This window comes from Branchiostoma belcheri, unplaced genomic scaffold (assembly GCF_001625305.1).
Source record: "Branchiostoma belcheri isolate BF01 breed outbred unplaced genomic scaffold, Haploidv18h27 scaffold46, whole genome shotgun sequence".
NCBI classification, from domain to species: domain Eukaryota; kingdom Metazoa; phylum Chordata; class Leptocardii; order Amphioxiformes; family Branchiostomatidae; genus Branchiostoma; species Branchiostoma belcheri.
The window spans coordinates 1,477,068-1,493,881 of NW_017804087.1; the positions used below are offsets into that span (position 1 = coordinate 1,477,068).

Sequence of the window (16,814 nt, forward strand, 5' to 3'; positions counted from 1 at the left end):
AGAACTTTCACTAAACCACAGCAACCAATACTGGAGTGGACCATTTACTTAAAAAAGAGAACACTTTTTGTACCATTTCGTCATCTCCGGGGAGTACAGAGATAGTTCCGGGCAGTCCGGGGGGTCCGGGTGGGCCAGGAGGTCCGGGGAGACCCACACCATCACGGCCAGCTTCACCCTGTTAGCAGGAAACAGCATATTTTTAGCCAGCATAAGCAAAAGATCCATTGAATTTTAAGCTACTTCAGTATGCTAAAGGTTAAAAAAACTAGACACTCTCTATATATATCCAGTTTAATGCCAGAGTTTACGCTTTTATGCACACATGAATATATTTGCCTGTGATCAACAAAATCTTGATTTCACAAACCTCTTTATGGTTCATGTAGATCACAAACAGTCAGAATAATGCAGCACAAGGGAAAACAACATTTATTTAGTTATCAATGAGTTACGTCAGCTCTGCTATCAACAGCTCCAACTACACTTATATAGAACAACTGTCTTCTTCCAATAGCAGTTTCGTCTTTTATTGTCCTATGGTTATTTCTGAGCAAACTTATACTTACAGGTGGTCCTCTTGGTCCCATGTCACCTTTGGGTCCCTGTGAAAAAAATCATGCAATACATTTTTTCAAACCCTGTTACATGTGAATGTGCAATTGGAAGATTTACAAGAATGCCCAAATATAAATAAATAAATTTTACTGAAGGTGAACTAAAAGTATCTTTAAACCTTGAAAGCAAATCTTAACTTATAACTCTAAGTAAATAATGCTGTAATGTCTTGTAAACCAAGTGCAATACATGTACATTTTGTACAAAAGGACACAATTCAGCAATTTTATTTTATCAATTTAAACCATTTGATTAACTGATTGATTAACCGATTGGTTAACTGATTGATCGAAATACATGTAACCCACCTGAGGTCCCACTATGCCAGCCTCTCCTGCATCTCCCTTTGGTCCACGTGGTCCAACTGGTCCTGGTAAACCCTGTAAACACACAGCACAACAAAGTACAGGGTTTAACAACAACACTTACACATGTAGATGCCACTCTGTAAACACTTATGTCATACCTGATCCCTGATAACGCTTGATACGGGTGTGATAACTACACATATTACACAGAGTTCCAACACTTATCACATTTAAGTCATCAATACCGGTATTTAATAGTTTGATGTATTGTACTTAGAGCTGTGTACCGGTACGCAGTACCGATACTGTACCGGAAAAATTGATTAGGTACAGGTCCAAAATACCTACTCCCCCAGTACCGGTACTGTACCTAAACAATTTCACACCAATCTTATGCCTATTTGTGACCTCAAATGTGTATAAAGGTGGTTAACAATGGGTCCCTGTGTAAGGACAGCGTGTTCATGAAAACAAAACACTTAGTTTTGCCTATATTTTATCTGAGCATTCGCCATAAACAAAGAATAAACCTTAACTATCAAGTTCATTTATGTTTTTTTGTTATTGAAGGAGTTCAGAAGACCATATAAATTGGTCGAATTGTTCAGGTACAGGTTCAGGTCCGGACCTGTACCTAAACCTGTGTACCTGTACCTGTACCTGTACCTAAAATTTGTTTAGGTACACAGCTCTAATTGTACTATTACATTGCTATATTGAATTAACAAGTTAATATGTCAATTACTAGTATATTGTTTTCAGTAATGTGTGTGTTGGTTAGAATGTCTCCTAGAGGGTTCCACTTACAGGTGATCCTTGTGGGCCCTCTGGTCCTGCTGTTCCCTGTTCACCCTACGGATAAGTTGTTAATTGAATTAAAACACAGCAGCCAATGGCAGGCTTTAGCAATAAATCATACGCTTTGTGGAAACATTATGCCAGCTACAGCATTGCTAAATATGCAAAAACATGTACATCAAGTTCACTTGCATTCTTTTAATAAATCATAAACACATTTAACAGCTCCTATTGGGGAATTTTTCCAAATTCAACCTGCTAGCATTGTCTGTAGAAATACATGTTTGCTACCAGGTTACAGCAGCCAAAGATATACATTGTACATTCGTTTATGTACAAAACTAAATATAAACCTTTATGTCTTGTGTACAGTTGGAAATATTCCCCATGCACTATGCAAAAATTTTATGATAAAACAATACTGAGTCTAACTAACATTCATATCTATACTAAACCATGCTGAAAATATTACCAGAGCCACCATGCAAAAAATGTTTCAAAGGAGAAATTGCACAACTATGTTTTCTTACAGAGTTAGAAATAAGACATTCCCACAATGCGTTATGATGTGGTATGTGGTTAAGTTAGTCAAGTCAGACATATCACTAATTTCTTCAGGACCTCATGCATGTACTTAGAGGAACCAAAGTGGACATTTGACTATCTCAATCAAAGTCCTCTGGCTCAATGTACGAGCTGCACTGTATTTAACATGAAATTCGGTCAGCAAACTTGCTACACTGAGATATACTGGTGACCTAGAAATGTAGCACCACATTTTAGAGGCATTACAGTCCCCTTCTACTAGATGGTGATCGCTGAGCGAATGCAAAATTGGACTTGTTTGACTACTCTTGACTTTGTAATATGAGCAATCTGTCAAGTCACTCAGCAGTCACAGCCTTTAGTGAAAAGAAGGTGTTAGCAGAGTTAAAGCACCTACAAGTCAATCTACAAGTACTTCTAACGTTACAGATCTTCCTACAACTTCCACATCCCATTTCCCATCATCACCTTCTGCCCTGGGTTTCCGGGTATCCCAGGCTCCCCTGCAGGTCCAGGACCCCCCTGTAAGTGTGCAGACTAGCAGCTGAGCAGGGAGAAGTGCTACAAGCAGGGCTTATACAGTAAAGCACACACTATGCAATGGGATGGAGCTTTGTTCAAGATGAGCAGGAACATAGACAAGCATTCTGAGGCATAGGTTAAGCTGTGATGCATACATGTACATACATAACGTTACATGTAAATGACATGGCATGTGGTTTGAAGTGCACAAGAAATGCATGGCACAATATTACATGGGATGTGATAGCTAACTGCTGCATTGCACTAAAAATGTATAACAGAGACCGGTTTGAGCAGGAAGCTAAGAGATTGTGCAAAGTGTGAGCTGTGAGCAACAAATGCAAAAGGAACTTAAAGCAGTTAAATAGGGTTCAACTCCTAATCTATAATTGGACTGGTTTATTTTCTATGCAGTTTATTGTCTGGATCCTTCTATAATGGCTGTAGGCACTTGTGCTAAGTCTGACACGCTTACCTAAACATACATGTACCGGTATGTATGTAGTGAATATATGGGGCTTAATAGAGTTTGCAGTTTGAGATACTTACCGATGAACCACCAAATCCCTGAAACCACAGAAAAAGGACAGTCACTATTGTTACTCTTGATATAAACATATAACATCTACATTGTACTTGTTTCAATAAGTTAATTAACAATAATTTAAGAAATTCCATCATAAGACTTGTTGGTCAGCTCCATTTGTTACTCCTTATCAGCCACTTTGAAAAAAGGAATACCTGGTGTATATTTCAGATAGCTGCCTCAACATGAAACACTTGTCTGAATGTCTGAATCAATATGGATGTACAATAGTCTATCTACAAATTTAATAGATCAGACTCACAAATATCCCTCCACCACCACCAGAAGGTCCGGGGGGTCCAGGTGGACCGGGCAGTCCAGGCTGGCCAGGTTCTCCCTAAAACAACATGGCAACAGGTTTCTCAGAATGACCTTAGAAAGATTTTTCTTATGCACACTGTTATCAATCAGCTGAGGGACTTAATCTATTTTGATAATATTTATACATTTTCATCACATTTCATTCAGATACTGCCACCAGTGGTTCACTGGTGTCAAATGTCAATGTTTAACATTCTTGTACATCTGTGAATATTTGTGAATTCATTTATTTTGGAGGGGAATTGATTTCACAGTGAAAGCCGAAAGGTGGCAAAAAACATGACACTGTACGTTCTGATACAACTATCTCTGACTATCTTACCTTACTCCCTGCTGACCCCTGAATCCCAGGTGCCCCTGCTTCACCCTGTACATGCAGTTAATACAAGGGCAGGTTTCCATGGTTACAAGGGAAAGACATGCTAGTACACAGGGGCACAAGGTAACATCACATGGCAACATCAAAGTCAGTACACAAATACATGTATCAGCTACTGGGGCAACACATTTCATCAGCAGGACTTCAAAGGAATTAAAAACTGTTATGGAGGGAATGGCTCTGATATTATGGCACAGTCCATTTAGTAGTTGATGCAATCATACATGTATATCAATGTATTACAGGTATGTTATCATAAAGTATTACAGCAACATTGCCATACTGAAACTACAGAGGAGCACATGTGACGGCACAGGGATTCTTTGAATGAAATGAGCAAACATTGAATGCAATACAGGTACATACAGTTTGTGAAGTAAGTTGCTGCTGTAAATATTTTGCTGCTGCAAAGACAACTTTGGTGCTACTCAAAATGTCAAATCTGTTGTACAAAAAATTGCTGCTGGGACGTGTTAAGACATGATACAGATGTGATATGGTATGCTGGGGGTGACTAGTTACAGGATGTGACATTATTCACAGGCTTATGGGATGAATAAACATATCAGTATCATGAAAACTCCTCCCTTCAGTAGACTGACCTTAGGTCCTATCAGTCCATCTTGTCCTGGCAGGCCCTGGAAGAAAAAAGGTGGAAATGATAAATAAATGTATTGAAACAAATCAAGGAACAATATCTCCAATCTCTATTTGTTAGTAGGCTATATTGTTTCTTACACCTTTTCTTTTCCCAGTCACTGGCTTAATGTTTGACAAGTTTGGACAATTTTGCTTTTATCAATGCACAAAAATGAGTATTATGTAGCATTTGACAGCCAATACAGAACATTCCCATTCTCTAAATACATGTACTACTAAAAAACTTTTTCAAGTCAAGATCATCTACCAATAGCCTGGGTACCATCCTACTTGTATACCGGGGCTTCTCTCGCTTCGCTTATAACTTGTTAGCTAGGGAAGCGAGTGTGGGAGCCCCGGCATACCAGTAGGATGGTACCCAGGCTAACCTACCAATGCTAGTTAAAGTAATACATACCGGCAGCCCAGGTGGTCCAGTAAGTCCGTCCAGTCCGTCCCTTCCAGGAGGACCCTGGATGCCGTTAGTGATGTTCCCTGTGCCGAAGGTACCTGGTTTCCCTGGCAGACCGGGTAGACCGGGCGGGCCGGGCAGTCCGGGGATACCGGGTGGTCCGGGAGGTCCAGGGGGGCCGCTTACACCCTGGGATTTAGGAAGGAAAAGAAGTGGTACAAAATGTAGAGCTTAGAAGTTTGACTTACATCTGTGGTAAATCACTTGGAACAACTAAGGTCCGAGTCCCATTATTTTTGTACATGTACATGTACGATTATAGTATGATCACAAACTGAAGGCATTCTTAGGACATTCGTGCCTGTGTTGTACGACATTTAGCTGCTTGGTGACAGAAAGTACCGTCTGACCACTGTTGATTCTGTCACAGCCTGCTTGAAAAATCATGAAAGTTGTATGATAGTCTACAATGAATGTGACAGCACCATCAGTGAAAGAATTTGCATGATTAGTTTGATCCATTATGATTAGAAATACTTCATTCCCACTTTTTTAATCTGACAATTAAAAGTTTTAACCAGTGCAACATTTGCAAAAGCTATCAAACATGATTAGCTTTTAGCTTACACAAACATGTGAGTTCTAGGACATGCATATCTACTGTAGGTCTTAGCTATTTAGTGACAAATAGTACGGTAAGGTTTATTTCATTCAACAGTCTTACCTGTCCAGCAAACTCATATCCCGAGCCCTCAAGTCCTATAATGGCCTAATATTTAGACAAAAGAGAAGCAAAAACATGCATCATTGCTCTGTGGCCATCATGCTTCAGGCTGTCAAATGCTTGTCATGTCATCACAAATTAATGCAGGTCAAACAACTGCAATCTGCATTATCATAACTCCACAAGGCATTCAACGCCTTTCCACCATCATGTGTTCTTTTCCACTGAGTATTTGTATACAAAAAGATTGCTAACAGAAACCCAACTATTGGCACTATTTTTGAAGTTAGGAGTCTCCAAACGTTCTCCCTCTTACAAATTCAACTATGCAAAATTTTTCTTCATCACCATAATAACAGCAAATGTCCACCTCTCTATGGCCGCCTGAATGTTTTTTATCTTACAATCTGGGGGACATTGCATTGTCACCATGTTCAACGAAACTTTGCACTAGTCTTGATAATTTTGTCAAGAGACACACTGAGCTACCTGGTCATGTGGTATGGAAAAGAAGACAACAGAATGTTGAAAAGGTACATGGTGTAAGAGCATACTATGAGATACGCACTGTTTCTGGTACAAAGCCATTAGAAGGTCCTGGAGGGCCAGGTAGTCCAGGAGGCCCAGGTGGTCCTGGTGGACCAGCAACTCCAGCAATAGACTCTCCTGGCTCTCCCTAGGCAAAGACACAGGTCATCAGTTAGTTGTATCTTTGAAAGATGACATCAATGATCTCTTTTAAGTTTATCCTCTATCTACAAAATGTACATGTACTTCAGGTGCTTGTTTCACGGAATATTGTATTAATTCGTATTAAAAAAAAGTAATAAAAGATACATAATTAACTATGTAATAACAGCTACCGGTATTGAAAAGAAGGTGGTGACAATATTTTCTCCAAAAGAAGCCTCATTCCCATAGGGAACAGGACAACACAGCCAGTCTATATCAGCGATCACAGTTTTTGTTTACATCATCTACATGCAAATTATTTGAAGACATATGCAAATTATCCACAGGCAAATCACGGATCTGTCACCCGCTTTTTGCTCTGGCTGTGACGTCATGGCGATCGCTCATATCATGACATTGGCTGAGTGTATCAAAATGGACAATTTCAGTCTAGCACTTGTATTGGCTTATAGTAATTAACAAAATGCAGTTCTGTGTCTGTGAAGTCCAGAATCATGCATACCTTTGCTCCAGTGATACCGGCTGGTCCTGGCAAACCCTACATGCAGGAAGCAGGCATTCGCAAGCACAGCATGGTTACAGAGCAAGCCAAACCAACAAAACACAATCAATCAACAAACAGGGGTTATGATAAAAAAGATACTCTTACAAAATTCATAATTTTTTTCCACGTTCTTCAGTGAATCCCTTTAGCACATTTGGAACATTTTAGCATGCATCAAAAAGGTCCCACAACATTTTCACATTAAAATACATGTAGTAAATTAATAATCAATATCATTTATCAGCCCAACAAACCCAGATCTATTTGCTCAGTTGAAAACAAAATGCTGTAATTACCGGCAGGCCAGGCGCTCCGGGTGCTCCCTGTAAAACAAACACACATGCAGTTCATGCAACAAGCTCTAGGTGGCAGCATTAAACCACAAAAACCATCACAAAGGTGAATCAGAATCACTGGCAAAAACAGCACGAGTTTCAAAACAGGAATAATCATTTTGCACATGCAGGTACATTTATACATATAGAAGCAATCAACCCACTGCAAACACATAAATATTGGAGAGTTTTAAAGCTAAGATTGGTAAGGTTCCATGTTATCTGTTATTGGACCAAAGCATAATTTTAATGATTTATACACTATATACTAGCTACTGATCAGTCAGATTAGTTTGTTGGAATACTGTATTACGTATTACACATCATTAGTCCGTTATAATTAGGTGGGTTACAGTTATTGCCATCTAATTCCCTTGCTGAATTATTTCTCAGTCTGCTCCTGTTCTAATATGGTTATCAAATTAATGAAAAATTACTCAAAGTTTAGCTAAAAGCTTTTTGGAGTAGTTTTTGTCAAAAATAAAACCAGGGAGTTGTATATAGAAATGTTCATGTAGATAAACATCACGTTGTGGTCGAAAAAAAAAATCATTGTTCTTTTAAAAAAATATGGACAGCTTGTTTTGAAGGTGTGTATCAATGAAATGTTAGCACGTTTCAGTGTTGTGGGATTTTGTGCATCGTGTGGCGGTGCCTAAACTCACCTTTGACCCTGGGGTTCCAGAGATCACCTGATCCTGTGCATACATAATGAGTGATGTGGAGTGGGGAGGGGGTGCAGTGGGAGGGGGGTATGGACAGCACCATGGACAGACATGCACAAAAACACGTTGCAGGGTGGAAATGGGATGGTGTGAAAATAAAAGTAAAAAATCATGAAAATGTGAACGAAAAATAAAAAAAGCTCCAGCCATCTATTCCAACAACCAATTCAGTTGTATGGATGGTAGGGATTATCGAAACAAAGTGGCTAAAAATTTTTAAAAAATCAAAAAAGCTATCTTTTAGTACATCTGTTACAGCTTATTCTTCATCTCAACTAACTACATTTCTGTAAAGCATGTTAACTTCTTTATGTTTTAATTGCTGCTGCCAGTTACATCACAAATGCAAATCTCTGCTAAAAAGCAGTATTTTGTCCACTACAGCAAGTCTTGTGTTTGACTACCTGGTTTCCTATGTTAACATTGTTTAGGAAAACCTATCTAGAAGCATTATGCTTAGGCGACCAGTTTGTTTAGAATGGACTTGAATGTTGGCTATGATTATGATTATGAAACTCACGTCTTCCCCGACAGTGACCACTCCTGGAGGTCCAGGTGGACCAGGCGGGCCGGTCAGTCCCACTCCTGGGTCACCCTTCAGTCCGGCTTCTCCTCTCTCACCCTGATAACACAAAAACATTCTTTACCATTCAACACAATTCCATTCTTGTTATTAAAGCTGGTGTGTTACACTCATTAATATCTTGCGCTCGAGACACTGAATGGTGGTTGTACAATACAGATAATTCATGCAAAGATAAGACTGACACAGATAAGCCATAGAATATGCTGCACACGGCCACAACACCAGACCTTGTGTGTTACCATTTATCTCTTGAGATGGAAGGATGCCTACTACTAGATGAAGTGTCTGACTCTCACCTTGGGTCCTCTCTCACCAGGTGGTCCCACAGGTCCAGCCTCACCTGGGGTTCCAGGTAAGCCTTGCAGACCACGTTCACCTGGTATACCTGTATACAAAGAAACATGATATGTTAGGGTAAAGATCGCTGACTCCACCCATAGAGATCCCAATTGGAATCTCCATCAACAGAGATCGTGATCAGGCTTTATCTCTGCCAGTATAATCGGCAATTCCATGGGTTGAGATCCCACTCTGGAGCCTGTAAATTTTACAACATTCCCTTAAAATATGGTCAGAACTTTTCAGCTTTGATTCATGTCACTTAAGATCAATCGATTGACTTGAAACTGAGAATGAGAGACCATCCTAACACATTAAAAGCATTCTGGTCACAATATCTGATGACAAAGACTCTATTCGGGATCTCTTCCAGTATAATTGGCGATTTTGCTAGGCTGCAATCTCTACCTAGCATATATATTATAATACATACATGTATGTATTAAGGAAAAGTATAACAAAAATAATTACTGTATTACCATCACTGTTTGCCTAGTCCAATCTACTCCTCTAAGAATTTTTTCAAAATTTGTGACATTTTTCCTCCCCTCACCTATCGGCCCCTCGACTAGAGTGGTATCTCCCGGTTCTCCCTTCTGCCCCCTCAGTCCAGGTGGACCCTGAGGCCCAGTGGCTCCCTTGGGTCCAGGCACGCCGGGCAGACCAGGCAGACCTGGCGTGTTCCCCCCACCCTCAGGCAGCTCTGGCCAGCCGGTGGTGTCCCCGTCATGCCGCTCCATGTTACTGGTGTCTGGGTACGGCTCATTCACGTCTGGGCCGTCAACCTAATAAAAAAGGCAATCCAAGAAAACAATGTTACATGTACTTCAACGAATATGTACTAGTCCAAATCACATTTGCATGAATCCAGTAAAAGAAAAAACTGACCATTGGAAATTTTTACCATTGGTTAAGTTAGTTGTCTAAAAACTTGCTTTCTTTAAAATTTGCTTTGGCCTGTAACCTTCACAGGTGATACGGCCATCTTGCTTAAGGTCGTATTTGCATTTTGGAGGATGATATCCCATCTAAATGTAGTTTTCAAATACTGTATCAGGAAAGATATTGTCTGCAACAGGCGAAATTCTGATGGGAGAATGTTGACCGAACATCCACCGAAAACCATGAAAAATTTTGGGTGTTGCGCAGGTGCATTATGTTCTGTCAACGTTATATAGTCCAAGCAGTAACGAAATGTGCATCTGTCGTAAATTTGTTCCTGTCTTAGGGACTTCGCATGTGCAGTTTAAACCATGAACCAGTTTATAATATGACTACCCACAGGTGTTTCCTGAGTGGCATGCGGAGTGTTGGGTCTGCCGGGGATGACAGTTCCAGGGATGGTGATGATGGTCCCCTCCTCTCCTCCATCTCCACTGCCTGACACTGCACCCTGGACAGGACATACAGTAACAATATGTTAAACATTGTGTTAAAGACTTTACTGTAGAAAAATGCCATCAAACATGACACACTTTGAATGAAAACCCATAATCTTATTACTAATATTAGGCAAAAAAAGTACAAACCAGTACATGTGATTATCTCTACACAAGGACCACCTGCCTTCTGTGACCAACCACTTTTTGGTACGTGGTCCCTTAGATTATTTTTCCCATTGTTACAAGCTTTCAGAATTCTATCTGTGCACATAAACCAGACATCAACTGTCCCAATTTTTTTTTTCGAGGGAGGGGCAGGTTTCACTGTACATAGCATGTAGTACTAGTACACAAATGTAGCTTCTTGGAGCAGTGAAACAGTACTCTAGATTATGGAATAACTTAATATTCCATATGCCTTTTTCTGACCTGTCGCAGTCACAATGTATTCTAACAACAAAAGATTGCTGTTGAATACAATGAAGCTAGTCCCGTAGAGTCAAAATGCTTTAAGTTCTTGCAAGCAGTTTTGCTTACTTTTTGCTGGTAGAAAAAAAGAAGAAGCTGAACCAAGATATGTTACCATCAAATCTGTTGAAACTAGTTAAGACACGTGGGATGAGTTACTTAGATGTTCTTCAGATGTTGGGAATGCCTCAGAAATCCTCCAGTGTTTGAAGATGTTGGTTTACTTTAAGACAGTGAAAGTGGGTGATGAAGGAAGGGTTTACGGGGGCAAGCAGTAACGAGACTGGTTCAATCTCATAAAGCAGAAGTCAAAAGCTCTACCGCACAGATGTGTTCTTAAGTGAGCTCTGTAGACATTACCAGATGGAAAATCACTTAGAAGCTTTGGGGATATGTTCATTGGACCTAGCCTGGTTACCAAATCTATTATAGCTCCCGAGTCCTACAGTCTCTCCGCAAATATTTACGGAGAGGCTGTAGGACTTGGGAGCTATAATAGGTTTGGTAACCAGGCTACATTGGACCCGATTTACATGAAGACAAAAATCTGATGGTCCGAAAACTGTGTACACATGTAAGCATCTGAAAATTCAACTGTGTGGATCAAATTTTTCCTGTGTGCAAAATAGCCTGCTTTGCCGTATGTCAAGAACGTACATTCAGATCAGATGAATCAGATTATATGTTACCTTGAGGCCTGGCGTATGATCTAAATGTACATGTATCTTCTTGACGTGCGCCAAAGCAGGCCGATTCACATGCAGAAGAAATTTGACACATGTAGTTTTTTTGTACTAGTATGTAGCTCGTTAATCAGAAATAATAAATAGATAACAATACATTGTCTCTGACATATTTGCTTCACAGATGGACAGAGCATAAAACTCTTAACATTTTTTTAAATCCACTAGACTGAGAAGTGGTAAAACAGAAAGCAGTTACTGCGATGGGAACATAAAGGTTTTACGATTTTAAGGGCTGGAACTTTACACAGGTTAAACTGGGCACAGGAGGGCACCAAAACTAACTGCTCTGCAACCAAAAACTACAGGTGAAAAATTCAGACTCCGGTTTTATTCAAACACTTTTGACAGCAGCTTACATACTGTGTGAGCTCCTTCATGTTTTGACCCTGTGCCACAGAAGAACTAACATCACCTAACCAGAGGTCTAATCTCTGAAAACCAAGCAATTTCTGCAATGGGCGTGTTGATGGCTTCATGCTGAGTCACTGATTACAAGGACATTACCAAAGATTTAGAAGTTCAACCTCAAGGTCACTCGTACAAAGCCACAAAACAACCCTATTAAGAATTTAGAAAGGCTGGGAGAGATACATGTACATGTGTATAACTTAGAAATTTGAACCTGAATGGTAAAGAATGTACACTGGGGAAACAAGCTATTCAGTTTTCAAGAAATGCAAGTCTGCCTGTTTTATGTCTGAGAAAAGTGTTACTCCTCTTCCTGTAGCACATGTCAATTTACAGCGAACCCAGTCCAAAGCACATGTAGGGCAACTTAACACCTTTGAGTGGGTTAAAAGTATACCTGTTGCCTCTCATGAGAAATCTTCTTGGACAGTTAAAAAATCAGGCCTCCTAGTTTACGAGATATCTACATGTAGCCTGACTTGTTTTCACTGGGCCAGGCTACCTCTAACTAGGAACAGGAGAGTTGCCTCTATTGTTGACATTAAGTTCTCCCTGACCCAAGTGTGTGGAAATTGAACTGGGCCTGCAGAAACTGGACTGGAACATATGGCCTTTTCCTCAGCTTTTAACTTTTAACTTTTACAGGCCCACTTGTGTGCACTTCTGCAAAAAGTAATCTTTAGATTTTGGTACTTACTAGTAGTACTGTATTATAACAACAGAAAAAAATAGATGATCTCTTTGATACAGGTGCGGTGCCAGGTAAAACAAAAACAGATGTCAAGACTTGCAGTTTGCCATCTTCATTTAGCCTTCAGCCTGCTAAGGAAGCTGTTTAATTGGCACCAAATTTGTATTGATAATAGGGTATGGTAGCAGGGAGAAGGTTAATGTATTGCTGTAGCTTACATGGATTGGGAAGAAAAACCGTAGAGACCAGAGCTCTAGCCAGCTCAAAATTTTTTCCCTCAGCCCAGGTTCATGATTGGTCCTGGGGTAGAGTGCTTGCAATCTAGGGGGTCCAGGGAAAATTTTGGATTTTCAAGCCTTTTTAAAATGTAATTTCCCACGTTCTGATAGGCAAATCATGGGGTTGAGAGAGTGGTTGTTAGTGGTCGAAAAATGGATGCTTTTATATTTTTACCCAAGATTTTTGTCAATTTTGCCTATCAAGTTTGACGGGTTGCTTTCAAAAATTTTCTGTCACACGCCGCAAAGTTCCTGCAATTGACGGAAAAACGGGTGCTGGCTACAGCCCCAGCAGAGGCCCTGAATTCAGGGATAGCCAAGTTCCTGTCCAAGTGACAGTGGACTCCCAATGGTCACGCCCAAGTTGTCTATCATTCATGCAGGGATGGTCCAGCTGACCTTCTGCCACTGTCAATGTTCCACCATGTTGGAATGCCCATTACCGACACCCCGGGGCACGACCTTGGAACTGTCTTGAACCCTGTGGCCAAGGTCGTAAAACCACCAGACCTTCCACTGTTACTGTTGATTTTACTAGTGAATCTGGGAATGGTATATGTACTTTGTTCTACTTCTAGGCAGGGCAATGTTCTATACACTGTACTTGATGCATAGTCAGGTTTATTTATTGTAAGGGCTAGAAAAGTTGTACCATTTAGATAAAATTGTACACTTGTAAACACACCTTCTCTTTTCCTTCTGTCCTGTCCATATACCTTTTACTTCCTGGACCAATTCCAACAATTCAACCTGTGTTCCAAGAACCCTAACCCTATGTCGGAACATACCATTGTGGTGTTGGAACGAACATGTACAAAATAATGTATATTGTAGAGCTGTATCCAGATCAACAAAGTCACAAACTATCCGTCTCCCCAAACCTAGAACAAATGCTCAGAGAAAACGCTTTTTGTATCGGATGTCACACACCTGGAACACTATGAAATTGTAGAGGCATGGAACAATGTGCAATAACTTTTGGAGAAATGTAAAATAGGTATTTTAGATATATGGCGGTCATGTAAGCTAGCTTTGTTTCTGTCACTTGGTGTTTTTGTGGAGTTTCTGTACATGTTTATGTCTGTATAAGTTATTTTATGTGTGTCAGGTGTATATGTTAATTGACCACAGGAAGAATAGCTGCAATATGAATTGTTAAGCTAATTGTGGATCTAAATAAACTCAAACTCAAGCTGTCCCCAGCAAACACAGCTTTCTGCAACTCAGTTGTTTGTGTCCTTGTGGTACATACTTGGGAAGCATGTATAATAGAGAAAGGAATTTCAACTAGTCTACTTGTATATGTACATGTAAAAATTGTAAATTTCCATGTAGGACCCCTGCCCTATCCAGACCACCCTTCAGGATGAAAGTTGTTACAGACAAGTGACCATCGCCTGCCCCAAATAGCAATGGACAAGGGTCGGGATGGGTCATATGGTCTGGTCAACCCTTAAGGGCACTATCAGAATGTACATATCCGTTCTTGATCTTGTACGTCGAAGAAAGCTGATTTAAATGCAGGAAAATGCAGTTTCGTACGCTTCTGTGTGTACACAGTTTTTGTACCATCAGATTTTTGCCTGCGTGTAAATTGGATCTTACTTGGCTAGTGGGCATGTAAGGATTTTTTTCGCGGTACTTCTATATTCGCGGACACTTCTGTACTGCGACCTTATCATTATTGTGAACAAATAATTCGCCGACTTTCTTTTTTTCTGCATCTGCCGCCATCACGAACATGTAATTCTGCAAACATGTCCATTTTTCTCAGACTGCAGACTTTTGATGCCGTGAATACAAAGTAATTTACAGTATACTGTCCTCTGGTTCACTGTAATTGATATAAGCAACTGGTTCTATGTACATGTCCGAAGATGTTCCAGATGTTTCAAGGTGTACATGATACCTTTGTGTTTTGTAGGTCATTGCAAAACACAAACTGGTATTTAGGTTATATACTTATAGATGACCTACATCACTAAGTTAGGATACAAGTTTTGTTTATTTAGTCTCAACTGTAGTCAGGGCATGAGTTGATCTTTCTGGCTAATCTTTCTATTTGGGCGGTGGCTATAAGTACAAGGGGTACAAAATGTAGGATACAATAAACAAAACTATACATAGTGATGATATCACAAAGTTTATATAAGCTACATTTTCTTAACAATAAATTGGAAATTCAGTCAGTTATGCAATTCTTGGGCAAGCACATACACAAACCCAGAAAAAAACATCCAAAACAATACTTCCATAATGGAACATAGAAATACATGTATTATTCTAGAGATCTACTGTTTGGAAAATGTAGACTCATCTGATGAATCAACTATTCAGGACTTCCCTCTTTTGCACCAAGACCACCTAAGGGGTAGTCTAGTGGACTTTAGGAAGTCTAATTCCACTTTGGCCACTGACCAGTTGGTCTGGAGAGGTCATTTAGGGCATGTTAGAGTCATTCAATCTTGTCTGTGTGATTTCCTGCTTTTATGCTTGATGGCTGAAACAGATTTAAATGTTTTTAAGGGGAAAACTTCATTGTAGTATACGTACCCACTTCCTACATTAAATACGGTACTGACTGAGAGAATATTGTTTCGAAATTGTTACTTTAGGCTCATCGACAACTTTCGACCATGAAAAAAAAAATCTTGGAATTTCGTTGTGGTCTTATTTTCACAGATCTAAAGAATTGTTTCAACTGTGAACTAAAAACATCTCCTTTTCCCTTGTAATCTTACTATACTGTCATTTTACTGACTGTCCACTTCTGACATTTTCACCACAATCTGGCAGCCATTTCGAAAAAGGTCAGTGTGTCTGTGTCAGGTCAGCTGTGTCCTGTTCACAACAGGCTGGACTAGTGTCCTGCCATGTACAACACAAAAACTTGGCTAGCTTACAACTGGGATACACACCAGGAGAGTGCAAAGTACTAGTAGGGCAAAATGTTACCTACAATGCAGCAGATCACGTCAATTGTACAAGCACGACAATCCTTATTAGGGGAGTCTGGGCCTATCTGTGGGGGAAAGCTCACCCTGAAAAACTTTGAAATCTTGCAGAATTCTTGACCCTCCAAAGTTATATTTCCTACATTTTGAGGGGCATAATTTGGTAGACTAAGCTTAGTTTAATGACCTTTCTTTCTATAACATGCTGTCAAAAATGATTTGATTAAGCAAACTTTTGCCTGTCATTGGCGACAAAATTCTTTCACTGCCCTGGCTAAAACACTGGTCTATACAATGTATATCATTTGCATCAACACTAATTTTTGGAAGATGCAGTCTGAGAAAAACGGACGTGTGCACTGAAGTATACAGTTGCAGTGGCGGCAGGTGTAGCAAAAAGAATGTTGGCAGGTTATTTGTTCATGGTAGTGACAAGTTTGTGGTACAGAAGTGACTGCGAATATAAAAGTACCGCAAAAAAAATTGTGACTTACAGTATGGGAAACTTGAACAGTAGAAGACACAGATTACAACTGCCCTGTCTAGTCAGACATACAGACCATCCAACATTTAGTCTGCTTTCCATCATTCAAAGCTACTGACCCCTAAACGACCTTCAAGACACTCTGGGGTGAGGAAGGCTTTCACCCTCAGCAGTGGTTAAAGTAAATCACAGGAGATGCCTACACCCCGCTGACTAAAGTATACCATTTTATCTAAGGGTCACTTAAACTGTGGTATTTCAGGGGTCGACATTTACTGATTTCCACTGATTTGAGGCAGTTAGCAAGTTGAAATGCCACCTTTTATTC

At 40.0% G+C, this 16,814-nt stretch overlaps 1 protein-coding gene across 8 annotated transcripts in view; it reads right to left on the reverse strand.

Moving 5' to 3' along the window:
* Positions 1-16,814, reverse strand: part of LOC109478941 (collagen alpha-1(I) chain-like) — a 111,151-nt gene that overhangs the window by 14,266 nt on the left and 80,071 nt on the right. For 6 of the 8 annotated variants that reach the window (XM_019780755.1, XM_019780756.1, XM_019780753.1 and 3 more), the window contains 19 exons: positions 10,358-10,468; positions 9,629-9,860; positions 9,033-9,121; positions 8,671-8,772; positions 8,091-8,123; positions 7,387-7,413; positions 7,049-7,084; positions 6,422-6,529; positions 5,854-5,898; positions 5,136-5,318; positions 4,681-4,716; positions 4,022-4,066; positions 3,641-3,715; positions 3,342-3,359; positions 2,739-2,792; positions 1,734-1,778; positions 927-998; positions 570-605; positions 74-178 (listed from right to left, as the gene is read on the reverse strand). In XM_019780755.1, coding sequence (XP_019636314.1) covers positions 74-178; positions 570-605; positions 927-998; positions 1,734-1,778; positions 2,739-2,792; positions 3,342-3,359; positions 3,641-3,715; positions 4,022-4,066; positions 4,681-4,716; positions 5,136-5,318; positions 5,854-5,898; positions 6,422-6,529; positions 7,049-7,084; positions 7,387-7,413; positions 8,091-8,123; positions 8,671-8,772; positions 9,033-9,121; positions 9,629-9,860; positions 10,358-10,468 — 1,452 coding nt within the window. The remainder of the gene's footprint in view (positions 1-73; positions 179-569; positions 606-926; positions 999-1,733; positions 1,779-2,738; positions 2,793-3,341; positions 3,360-3,640; positions 3,716-4,021; positions 4,067-4,680; positions 4,717-5,135; positions 5,319-5,853; positions 5,899-6,421; positions 6,530-7,048; positions 7,085-7,386; positions 7,414-8,090; positions 8,124-8,670; positions 8,773-9,032; positions 9,122-9,628; positions 9,861-10,357; positions 10,469-16,814) is intronic. The other 2 variants (XM_019780752.1, XM_019780754.1) reach the window with 2 other exon arrangements.